General features: G+C 34.5%; 1 protein-coding gene across 1 annotated transcript; it reads left to right on the top strand.

Moving 5' to 3' along the window:
- The first annotated feature begins 9,812 nt into the window (after window positions 1-9,812).
- On the top strand, window positions 9,813-12,593 carry LOC306760596 (mRNA decay activator protein ZFP36). Its single transcript, XM_079246530.1, has 2 exons — window positions 9,813-9,926; window positions 10,312-12,593. The coding sequence occupies exons 1-2, from the start codon at window positions 9,894-9,896 to the stop codon at window positions 11,548-11,550; spliced, it is 1,272 nt and encodes a 423-aa protein (XP_079102656.1). The 5' UTR covers window positions 9,813-9,893; the 3' UTR covers window positions 11,551-12,593.
- Window positions 12,594-13,899: the final 1,306 nt, after the last annotated feature.

Raw genomic sequence — 13,899 nt, 5'->3', positions numbered from 1 at the left:
ATATCTAGATTAAATCATAGTGAAGCAATTGTAAAATAAAAAGAAGAGGGAACATATAGCACAAGCACAGCAGTTTTATATACACTACTAGTCAAAAATTTGGATACACCCCATTTAATCCAGTGGGAAAGTGGGTCCAAACTTTTGACTTATACATATATATATATATATATATATATATATATATATATATATATATATATATATATATATGTATATATATATATATATATATATATATATATATATATAAATAAAATGTTTCTTTCTTATATATATATATATATGTATATATATATATATATATATATAAATATATGTATGTATATATATATATATATATATATATATATATATATATATGTATATATATATATATATATATATATATATATATATATATATATATATATATATATATATATATATATATATATATATAAATAATATGTATACATATATAAATAAAATGTTTCTTTCTTTTTCTGTTCTGAAAAATCTCACTGTTGCTGCAGTGACAGATTATTCTATAACTAAGCTGAGCTTCCTAATGGTTAACCCCAAAAAATATTTTAAACCATTCGTTTCTTTTTCCTCCCCCTTCCCCATTTTATGTTTTTCCATCTCCACTCTGTCTTTATGGTCTATTTACGATGCACAGAGGCCATCTACATTATTGGCACAGTTTTGTTATAATCTGCCATAACAAGTCTCCTCCATAATGGGACACCTCTGGATGTGTCTAATTTCAGATTTTATTACCTTTTTTTTTCTTTTCTTTTCTTTTGTTGTAGGAATGTTTTTCATTGACTTTCGGTACAGTCTGTAAACCTTTGGGGCAGTTTCGCCACTAAACCGAGCTCATTTCCTGGCAGTCGCTCCAGCATGCCGTTCAGAACATTTTGTTTCATTTTCCGACCGTGGCTTCCCATCAATCCCTCCCCTCTTATTCTTCTGCCTCTCTTTACCCTGGCTCTGTTTCCGTGTGAGAAGGAAGAAGGCTGGTCTTCTCTGGAAAACAGTGAGAGGAAATGAAGGGAAGGAAAATGTTTCAAGAAAGAATAGTTTCATAGAATTTCTTAAGTTTCAAGTAAGCAGCCAAAATAGGTGGATACATTGAGGAGAAAGAGCAAGTTTAAAAAGGCAAAGAAAAAGAAAACTAACAGCTTTATCTGTTCTCCTTTTTTTTTCATCCTTCTTTTATTGTTACTGGTCTGTTGTATTCTTCGCTTTCTTTTCTCATGACTGAAGGGGGGAGCAAGAATTTAAATGTGGGGGTTTTACACAAACAGACTGCAGGACAAGAGTTTCCTGTAACTGTGAGATCTGGAAATCTGGAATGTTCTCCCAGCTCTGGCAGAAAGAGACCTGCTATTACAGCCTCCTAAATATAAATCCCAGAAACATATGGTGATTTTCTGCAGCTCAACAACACATGTACATGTAGCGTGTACATGTACACAGGATGAAACCTGGAAGGCTGCCACTGCCAGAGTGCAGCAACAAATTTACAGCAGACTCATACACACTCAGGTGACCTTGAAGCAATATGTACACAAACACACACATAAAGGGCCCGGGTCATCAACTTCCTGAGAAAGCACTTCCCCCTGCCAGTGCTGAATGTTTAACCAGGTACTTTTATATCAGAGGAGTGTGTCAGACATCTTTTAATAATTATTACATGTTTCTTAACCTGTTTTTCTTCAACAGAATCACTTTTTAGCTTCACTAGATTAAAGATTGAGTGAATTGTACAAATTTTATTTGCACTGGAAAAATCAGGTATCCTCAGCATTTAGTGAACTGACAAGCCGGTCTAATTGTTTTTATTGATATAGGATATAGTCAGATTTTCCAAAAACTGATCTAGTGACAATATGAAAATGGAAGCAACCTTTGGTAAATAAATTAGCACATTGTTAATGGTACATGGAAAAAGTACATGTTGTTCAGAGCCTGAGGCAGACCTTTTCACACTCTTCCTCGTGACTTGTAGGATGAGAGGTGTTGCCTAATTGTTCTACACACTGTTTTGATTGCAACACAGATTGGGTAATTTCTTCTGAATTTTATGAGTCTCTTACCCCGCTTTTTTGGGAAAACGTGACAAATTGCAGGAAGCTCAACAACCAAATCTGTGCTGCATCCATATTACTGGATTTGCATTGATCTTTAGCTTTCCGTTGGACTTTTGTGTCCATCCAAAGAAGCAGAACCTTTCGATGTGCTTGTCTGTACTTTAAAGAGTTAAATCAGTTCTACAGAAGATGTGGACTTATTTTTCACCTCAAGGTTCACTTTCTGTGTGAAAGGCAGTTTCCGGGTGGCCAATCAGAGATTTTTGTTTAATCTATCAGTCTGCTTGTTGATGAAAAGAAAAAGCTTTACACTTCAAAGTTTGTTCAGGATGTGCATGAGAATTGTGTAACTCGATGGAGAAGACACTTTCAGAATGGAAACACACACACACACCTGTGCACGGATAAATTGGAAATCATTTATGGCAAGCCAACACTTTTTACTCGTTACCCTAAAGCAAAACACAAACGATTGAGGAACGTGAACAATAACTGAGGTAACGTGCCAAACTGCAGTTGTCTCTTCCTTAGAATAATCATTCATGTTTATTGAGAAAACCACTCCTCAATATGGATAGGCAGCATGACAGAGATGCCTTCTTTATTAACCTTTTGCAATACCCTAAGGAATGTTTTTGGTGTCTTTTCGGTTTAATTTACATTTCAACTCACTTTAATACATTTCTTTACACTTTCCTATAGATTTACTGCAGCAATTTAGTGATTACAGTTAATATTCACCTCCCCAGTGTACACTGGCATTCAATTTCACCAGAAAATATAATAAGCAAATCTATCAACATGCTTTGAATGAAGTAATGCTCTATCCAGGGCTCTTAATGGTAATGGGCAGTGGTAATGAGCGTTTTCTCAGTTGTTGTTTTCCTGTCGAGAGGAGCTCTCTATAGATGACAAAAGTAATACCACTAACTAGTAAAATGTGTAACCTCCTACATGTTCATTTTGTAATGCTTACCATTTCAGTCAGTAACTTACTTAGTCATATATCTTAATTATGAGTCAGTTGACATATTTTTTACAGCCCTATCCATTTGCAAGTGGAAGTAAAGCAGAAAATCAAAAGAAGTGTGTAGGGTAGATCTAACTTAGGCCGCTTGTGTAGAAGTCTGCAGCCCCTTGCCAAACTATTCATTCCAGATTTACGTAGTCTTTATGGCTCAATCAACTGTGCTGAACCTGTACATTATCATATAGCAAGACTTGGCAAGTCTACAGTTTAGCAATAGTTGGAGCATAGACGTCTTATAGCAAGAGGTTGTACATCTTCCCATTGGAGATTCACACACTATTTGTTATTTGTACAATCATATGTTAGCTGTTTAGACAGATTCTTCTAGCTTTGAAATTTCATAGATGACAAGAAGACATGAATTATTGCTTACAGTAAGTCATGAGTCACAAATCATTATGTCTCATTTTGTAAAAAATGAGAGTCATTGTGGTTCCTGAAAAAGGAAAACACCATAAGGATTGCCAGAGGACTGGTTTACGTTGCCGTGACATGGTGACACATACTTGGTAGATTGTGACAAGTCATCATCATTAACCTGTTGGATTACTCCTAATCTGGCATTTTATGTGCTGATGTAACAAGTTAGACAATGGTTACAAAATATGGGAAATTCTGACTAAATCACTTCATTGGTGAAAGAGGGAAAACTGTGACCTTTAACATTTTATAATTATGTATTTATTTGTTTTTGGACTGAATTTTTATATTGTATGTTGCAGTTATAATTATTGAATTTGTAATGTAAGATCCAGCCACCTTCATATGTACTTATTGCATTTTACTTGTTTAAATTTCTCCTCCTTCACTTTTCTGTCAAGAGGCTAAGTAAGAAATATACTACGGTAATCTTGCTGAGGATCTTACAAAGACAAATGATACACACTGTGTCAGAATTATTAGGGGCTAAATATTTCAATCAGGCCATGATTCAAAATCTATTTTAAATTTGACTTTACAAATAGCTTGTTTCATAACACAACATTCATGTTTCGTCAAGTCAAGTGACTATTACGGTAAGGAGTGCATTTGCAGTAGATTATGGTGCTGTTTGCTAAGTGTATGATTTCCAAAGTTCACAATTACCATAAATTATTCTCAAAATAAATGTCTGTTTCTGTTATTATGGTATGTAAGAGTTCAGACATCTGGAGAGACAGGTACTTTCCCACTCGCAATGTCAACATGGGCTGCCCTCTTTAACCACTGACTCACTTTCTCTCTTCTCTCCTTGTAATCCCATCTCTCACCCAACCATCCCCCTCCCTTCTTTTTTTTTTTTTTTTTTACTGATCATCCATTAAATCCAAGGACATGAACAGCATGGACTTATCATATTTCTCTGACAGCCATATTAGCTTTACAAACCTGCTCCACAGCTGTTGCTAAGTAACGGTTGAACTCGCGCCCATTTAGGCATGCAATGTTTGGCATGTCACCATAGCAATGTTATGGAGAGCATGGTTAAATATTTGCCAAGGACAAGTTATTACAGAAGCAAGATAAACAAACTGTATTTGTCAGGGTTTTTAGGTAAAACTGGACCTGAGAACTGGAGGAGATCAATTAAACAGAAACACCTTCAAATTATTATGCTACACCATCTGTGCAGATGCATCAATTTTACATATATATATATATATATATATATATATATATATATATATATATATATATATATATATATATATATATATTTAAAAAAAAATAAAAAAAAAAAAATATATATATATATATATATATATATATATATATATATATATGTATGTATATATATATATATATATATATATATATATATATATATATTTTTAAAAAAAAAAAAAAATATATATATATATATATATATATATGTATGTATATGTATATATATATATATATATATATATATATATATATATATATATGTATGTATATGTATGTATATGTATATATATATATATATATATATATATATATATATATATATATATATATATATATATATATATATATACATGTATGTATATATATATATGTATATATATATATATATATATATATATATATATATATACATGTATGTATACATGTATGTATAAAAAAAATAAATAAAAAAATAAATATATATATATATATATATATACATATACATATATACATATGTATATATATATATATATATATATATATATATATATATATATATATATATATATATATATACATGTATGTATATATATATATGTATATATATATATATATATATATATATATATATATATATATATATATATATATATATATATATATATATATATATATATATATATATACATACATATATATATATATATATATATACATACATATATATATATATATATATATATATGTATATGTGTATATATATATATATATATATGTATATGTATATATATATATATATATTTTTTTCATATTCATATATATATATATATATATATATATATATATATATGTATATATATATATATATATATATATATATATATATATATATCTCATATATATATATACATATATATATATGTATATATATATATATATATATATATATATATATATATATATATATATATATATATATATATATATATATGTATATGTATATATATATATATATATATATATATATATATATATATATATATATATATATATATATATATATATATATATCTGCTAAACAAAGTTTTGGTGTTTCTTTCAGTACAATGATAATAAAGCTTCTATTCTCTTCCATTCTATTCTATTTCCCCATAAAGGAAAGTTTAGCAGTTTCAGTGTGTCTCCTTGTATGTTGACTCCACCTTTTGTGGAGTCACAATCTTTTAGGTTTTCCATGTGTCTCATGTGTGTATAACCTTCACAGTTAAACGCTGAGACTTCACCAGCCTTCATTTTTATGGTAATGTGTGCGAACAAAAATGTATCGTGTCCATTTATTCAGTTCAAACAGTTTTGATTTGTCCTTGTGGGACAATTTCTATAGTGATTAATGCAAGAGATATACTCTTCCATCTTAAACTGTGGACATTTACTTAGTTTCATGTTGTGCAATAGGAAGAATCTGTACTTTCATCTAAAAAAAAAAGGGTCTACATTGTAATGTGGGTTATATACTGATACTTAATTGCTAGTTACAGTGTTCATAAGCCTTTTCTTCATATTTACAGTGAGAAACAGTCACTCAGAACAATATACTTGGTCTCGTTTAAGATTTTAAAGAACAGCCAAATGATTTGACATATTCCGTGAAATATTTTGGCTGTTGGTTTTTCCCTCCAATAGAAAATTAACAGTCTTGCAATATTTTACCTCATTTTTTATACTACAGATTTTTCCTACTGTCAGCTCAAACCAGGGCAGAACTTCTGGGATCATGTCCTAACAGGTTACACAACTTCACTGTGTGTGCACTGGCGTGTTTCCTAAGAAAAAAAGCCAGTGGAAAACTTTGCATTAAGCATTCACTCGTTTACTCACCAAGGAAAACCACACACAGAGCAACATGAGAGTCACCATCAGCAGGAATGTTCTTTTATGCTTGTGTTTTTGTTTTTGTGTATGTGCGTGTGTGTGTATGTGTGTGTGTGTGTGTGTGTGCTCCTCCCTGTCAGAGAGTCTCCTCATACAACTGTGCTAAGAAACAGAACAGAAACTCTTGGAGCAAACCACACTGGAACGTGGAAACACGACAACACACTCTCTCACACACATATATAAATGAATGTCACTGCAACCATCTTGCTTCCCATGAATCTTTGCCAGTTTACTTGCCTGCATGGGAGGAAAAGTCTGTGAGGATGGGAATAGTTTTTTCCACACACCCTGTAGACCAGCTCATAAATGCTGTCAGGTTTATATTCAGTTAAGCTATTTATACCCAGCTGTTGATATTAATAGTTGAACATGAGAGGCCTGTTTGACTTTGGTTATACTGTCATCTGTCTATTTGTCTGAACTAAAAGCTTGTAAGTAGTGACAATGGTGCCATATTGAAAAATAAATAAAAAACATAATAATAATAAGGAAAAGATGCCTTTTCAGCATCTTTAACTTCATTGGAACAAATTAAAGATCAACTACTTTATCCATTGGGATGGAAAACACTTTTTATTAAACTTTATATTCCACTTGAACTAGTAAGATGGATAAAATCCCATGCTAAGTCATTATGTGGTGATGCATATGTTCTGACAGTAAATCCTACTGAAACTTGATTCATAGCTCAGAGTTTCTTGAAGTAGAAGTGGGAACTTTATTTGTGCTTAAATATAACAGTCTGTCACTTTCCTTGTCAGCATTTACATTATATTTCATACATCTTGTTAGATTTAGTTCGAAGAAGCAGTATTATGTTATTTATTGGAAAAAAAAACAAGACATATAAGAAACGAGATCATGTTATAAACTGTATGATTTAAACATTTTACTGCTAAAGCGTAAAGCTGTCATCCAAATTTCAAAAAGAAACGGAGCCTTATCACATTATAACACAAAACTTGATTGTAAATATATTAAATATGTCACATTATAACATAAGTTTGACTGTAAAATTGTAAAACCGATTATGTTTTGAGAAGGTGCGCTTGCATGTGGAATGTAAAACAAGTTGGTCTTTAAACGAGGAAACTTTGCATGCAGTAGAAGAAAATAGAACAAAAAAAAATTACCAAATAGGATTAAATTGTAATTTACAGGAGATTTTGAGATGGTGAAGCTTGAACGAAACTATGATTAACAGAATTCCGTCTTGTGTTGGCAACTTATTTCTTCCCAGCAATTTCAGAAGACACCAAGACAATTGCGTAAGCACTGGTGTGTTTTAAACAAAAGTAACACATACACCCAGACACACTATCCCACTGCACGCAGGCAAGAACTGAAACATATACTTTCACGTTATATATTAATAAAGCCCCTTTTATTTAATTTGCCTGTCAGCTCCACACTCTGTAATTTTGTGTCCTAAACCTGCACCTACAAAATTCAAATACTTTATTATTTAATAATAACAGAGGAACATGTCTTCTCCTGTTTTTGACTGCTTACGGTTACTTAAGAATTTGAATCAATAAAAAAAAGAAATCTTTTTTTAAGTAAAAGAAAAAACAGGCTTCAGTCTTTTTGACACTGCTGAGTTTGCGATGAGCTTCTCATTTGAGTCATCAAGACTAGCACAAATTTTAAAATGAATTCTACACTTGCATCACACTGCTGGAGAACGCATGCTCATGGCCAGCAACGATATGACTCATGTGAGGTGGTGACACATGCCGTAACAGAATAATCAGATACTTCCCGGTCAGGTGAAAGAAATTTGTAGAAACAAAACAGAAGCTGTTGGATGCACTTACGCTCACACATGACCCCTTTTACGATAGGTGGTTTACTGGACTTTAACAAGGATGTGCTGTTAAGTTGAATGAATTAATTTGAATTAGCGAAAAAGGCAATCGGAAAATGATGCGGCTTTGACTATTTTATTCACTGTATTATCTTCAAAACAGATGCAAATCCAACACTGTAAACATTCCATACTAGTGTATAAGAGAGCCTCCACACTCCTCTGAACTGCACTAAAAACACAACAATTCCCTCAGAAATCTTTTCAGAAATATCACTATATTTCTGGTTAAGATGATGCCAGTTACATCTGTGAAGTCATTTCAAGATGAGGAGTGACAGCGATATTTTTGTTGAGGGCCGTGATGTAAAAAGTAGAACATGTTCCATAAAAACAACCTTAACAAAACGTGTCAGAGCATGTGACTGGAGGCAACTTCTTATTCAAATGAATAAACTGGATAAATGAGCATCAAGTGTCACAAAGATGATGTTACAGAACATATGCATCAGTAAAGTCACAACATCAGCAGCACAAGACAAACTCTGTCTTTGCTGTTAGTTTTCAGTCATATCTAGTATGTAGATCAAAGGTTTCTCCCTTCAACTGATCAATACCAATAAATGCCGAGTCCCTGCAAGTCCCTGTTAGAGCTTTTGTAAATGTGACTCAAACCAGGGGCTATAAGGGGAAATATACGTATTCTGGTAAACAAGAATCTACAGTAATACGTCTTCTCCACCCTGTGGGTAAAAACACTGAAACTATACATTGTGTGAATCAGGACTATCAGTTATACATTTATAACATTTCCTGTAAAGGTAGTATTAGTCATTGGAAGGTACATGGTCATATTCTGTAAACATATGATGATGCACTTCGGTATATGTTTTGACATGTATTCTGCGATTGGCTTGAATTTTTTCTTTTTTTGTATTTTTTTTAAATGTGAACAAATGCCTCCTTTTGCCTCTTTTAACCTGTGTGTAAGATTTTAAAGTCTTTTGAAGAGTTTAAAAAACTGCAGGAAGCCTTAAATCATATGTGCACATGTGCCAAATAAGAAGATAAACAACTGGAGACACTTCCAGGCTTCGATCTGGAGAGCTATGTAAATAAGCAACTTAGCATTCACATGTCTATGAAACTGAAACATTTCACACAGCTGGCTAAAAATACACAGTTTTCTTTCTTCTTCCTCTCTCTTTTTTTTCTTTGGAGGCGTTGTTTAAAACTCCACCCTCTGTGACCTCACAGAAACGGCATGCAAGGGGACGGACCTTAGAAGGATATGAATAAATAGGAACCCTGGTGTTCCTCACAGAGTTAACAGACGTCTGGACACAGCTATCCAACACAGTGAACTGTGGATCAGAGCTGAATTTTCCTCTTGTGGTCAAAGAGATCCAGGATGTCCGAAATGCTTGACAACATCTTCACAGAGGTGAGTCAGAATATTTAGGTTTATTTATTCCTGTTTTTAATTCTTTTAAGCTTCATGAAAAGAAAGAAAGTTTAGCTCTGTTGCTCATTCTACTGACCGGAGTATTAGAGGGTTTCTTCATTTTACATTCGGACATGAAAAACAGCTGTTTCTCTCTTTAAATGCAATATTCTGTTTTCAGATGATTAATGCAGAGTAAAAGAGTTAATAATCCACATTGTTCAAATATAGTGAAGTGGAAACCTTAACCTTTGCTGCTAAAAGAATCCAGCTTTGATAAATAGCTGCTGTAGAAGTTAGTTAATTATCTACAAGCAACATATCTATCAATTATTTCTCAACCGGTCTTGATAAGTTTAATGATTATTTTATCCTTCTTTTACAGAACTTTCTGAACCTGGCCATTAATGATACTTTGCTCACTCGTGCTCAACTCAAAGCCCCAGGACAGAATCGGTTGAACCGATCAGCTTCCTCCTTTTCTCCCTCCTGCCACTCTGTGTCTTCAAGCCTCAGCTTGAGCACTGAGCATGTTAATAGTGATGACAGCAGTAGCGCTCTCTGGTCATCAAACATTTGGAGCCAAGTCCCTGTCTCCAACCAAAAACAGCTCCCTTTCCGGCCTGACCGCTCCATGAGCCTGACAGAGTCCAGCAGCAGCCTGCTCGCATCTTTTGGACAAATGAAGAACTTGGAACCGTTTCCCTCGGGTCCTGCCACTACTGTGGCTCCCCCGCCAGGGTTCCCTCCCTCATCTAATTTCCCAGTTCAAGCTCCGCCAGCTTTGTCCTCTAACCGTTACAAGACTGAGCTGTGCCGTGGCTTCCAGGAGACTGGCAGTTGCAAGTATGGCAATAAGTGTCAGTTTGCCCATGGCGAGGCAGAACTGCGAGGAATGTACCGTCACCCAAAGTACAAGACAGAGCCCTGCAGAACCTTCTACAACTTTGGTTACTGTCCTTATGGCCCACGCTGCCACTTCATCCATGAAGAGAAAATCAGTGGCGGCCCACTGCCATCTGCCAAATTCCACAGGCACCCAGTACCCACAGCAACCAGTGCTCACAACCCACGCCACCAGCTTCGGCAGAGTCTCAGCTTTGCTGGGTTCATGGGCTCTTCACGCAGCTCATCTCCTCCATCATTCACTTCAGCCTTAAATGATCTCAACCTGGGTTTTAGCCGTGCTGCTTCTGTTTCCCCACCTCCTGTTGATCCCCTCTCCCCAGTGTTTGCCGACTCCCTGTCACGCGAAGCAACAGCATTCCAGTTTGGCAACCATCAAACCCGTGCCAGCACCGGGGACATCCATAGCATTCCTCTCATCTTGGAACCAAAGGCATCATGCTGTGTCTGTGGCCATGGAAATAACTTCAACAGCAACAACAGCAAAGTCATCACCAGCATGGAGGACGGGCCACAGCAGGACACCACTATGCTGTTTCCTGGCGTTGGGATCCAAGGCGGGTTTGTGAAGCCTGCTGGGCTGCAACGTTTCTCCTCTGAAGACTCCCTGGAGGACAGCTACAGCAGCAGCAGCTCCAGTGGAAGTGAGTCTCCAACCTTTGATGCATCTGCCACCAAGAGACTCACTGTGTTTGAACGTTTGTCCCTGTCCGACTAAATGGATCCAAAGGGAAAGAAGAGAAGCAACACTTAAGACGCTTCTCTGTTTCTGGACATTCTTCAGAACAAGTTGACACAATAACACTTCAAATCAATGTAAAAATTTAACTTATCTTTCAAGAACTACTTACACTGATATGATTTTAGTAGTCAAACGTTATAAGACTTTATTTTTTTATACTTACAAATATTGTGTAGCCTACAGACCTTTGTATGCGGTCTTCCATAAGAATTACCTCTTCTGCAGGTCTTGACATGACCAGAATCTAGTCTGGTTTATCGTTATCACAAATCTTTAATGATCCAAATGGCTTATCTTTAGTAATACCTATGTATGACTATGCCTTAGAGCTTTCCCCTGCCTCATGGGCTATTTACTCTCTGTGCCACAAACAGTATGTCTGATTCAGTAGCCTTAATCAGTAAGACCTGACATGTGTCTATGATATGCACTTTACAGCTTATTTAAATGGGAGAAAATCCCAGTAGCATTCAACCAAAGCTTCATCTTTCACTTGGCTATGTGTATGTATGTAAGTATGTATATGATTTTGTGTGTGTGTGTGTGTGTGTGTGTGTGGGTGTGTATCAGCATGTGAGCGTATCTGTGACCCAGGGTGCAAGCAAATATCGCAGAACGCTGAAATATTCAAGTGTGCTTAACAATATGAATATCTGTATCCTGGCACAGTCGAGATTTAAGATTTTGTGAAACGTTCTGTTATATTTGCCGTAAATTGGACTTTTTTTTTGTTTGTTTGGTTTTGTTATTTGTGTGTTTTTTCTTTGCCCCATTTATTGGACAGCCTGGTTCAGGGAACACCACAGTATTCCATTTGGTTATCGGTTGACTTGTGTTGTTTAACTTAAACTAATATATTTATTATATTTATTTGTGTTTAAATGAGAAAAAATGTATTTTGTACTTTATTTATGAAAAAAAATCAGACTTTATGAAATACAAATGTGAGAAAAAAAAACTGTAAAAAAAAAATAATAGAATCCTATATTTTTAATTGCCTGAAAGGGACAAAAATAAATTACTGAATAAAAACTTCATTGTATCCCTTTGTGTACTTGTGTTATCAACTGAAACTTTGACCCTTCTCTTGCACATAAATTGAAATGTTAAGGGATATAATCTCGTTTAAATCTTTGCACATGCTTCAACCATACTATCTTTTAAATGTAGACACACATATTTTGACCAGGAAAAGCCTAGGTGTACGTGATCATGATCGGTGACACAGTCAGCCAGGAAGGAAAAGCATTGACCTAGAAGAAGGCAGCCATCACATGGTTAATCCTAGATGAAAAGTTAAATGTCTACTCAGAAGAGGGTTTGTTAGAGGATATCATGATGAAATCAGTGACTGGTTCCAAGCAGAGATTGAAATAAGTTAAATATCTTCACTAAATTGTTTGAATGGGCCTAATCTTGGCAACAATGAGGAGCTTTTTCTGACGACATCCCAAAACTGGATTTATCATTTTATTCCCATTTTCAATTTTATTTTGATATCAACTTTTTACAGCTGGTTGTTTTGTAGCAGAACTAATATTGCCACCACCCGCTATGGAATTTTTTATGTTCACAAAGCTGCTGCTGTCAAAACAGTCTTTACTTAAGTCACTTGATACTAAAAACAATACACACAACACACATATGCACATACACACGCCCACAGGTGCACACACCTGAAGTTCAAACCTGGACTAAAGGAATAAAGAAATTGTTCATTAGATACTTGACGAGATTCTAGAAAGGAAGAAACTCAAACAATTGGTTTCTTAATGGGTAAATCTAGAAAAATATTCAAAACACTGAAGAGCTTGAGTTTTGAAAAGAAGGAATTTTATTTCAGTGGCCTTTTTCAATCATTTCAGCAACTAAGACTGGCCTCTTTGTCATGAAAGAACATGGTAACGAGCAAAACTTGTATTCTCCTGCACCCTCCCCTCCCACTCGTTCTGTCACAACCTGCAGATTAAGCATTACGGTTGAGAAATCTTTCAACCCCAAACTATCGTCAACCATTACAAGAATGACGAAGTACATTATGTAACTTAGTTTACTAACCAGGTCACGTCTTTCCTCGGAAAGATTAAAATCTGACTGGGAAATGTTCTCATACATTAAAAAAATGGTCAGTGTCTCTGATAGGACAAACAACTTGTGTGAAGAAAGATCCTTTTGAGCTTGAAAACTGCAGAACTAACTTTGTTTGATAAAGGCTCGAACACTTTTTGGGATTAGTGATCGCTTTAAAAGGATCATAGCAGTAGACAAAAAAAGTGCAGTATAATGAATTAGTTAGCTATAGCGCATTTCTCGCCATATAACTAC

This window comes from Telmatherina bonti (assembly GCF_933228915.1).
Source record: "Telmatherina bonti genome assembly, chromosome: 9".
NCBI lineage: Eukaryota > Metazoa > Chordata > Actinopteri > Atheriniformes > Telmatherinidae > Telmatherina > Telmatherina bonti.
Note: the sequence above shows the minus strand (reverse complement) of the source record. Positions and strands in the feature narration are given on the sequence as shown.

Excerpts from the sequence above, each read along its gene's own strand:
- LOC306760596 (XM_079246530.1), top strand. The coding sequence starts at position 9,894 with ATGTCCGAAATGCTTGACAACATCTTCACAGAG. Across the intron at positions 9,927-10,311 it reads TTGACAACATCTTCACAGAG|AACTTTCTGAACCTGGCCAT; the intron begins GTGAGTCAGAAT and ends CTTCTTTTACAG.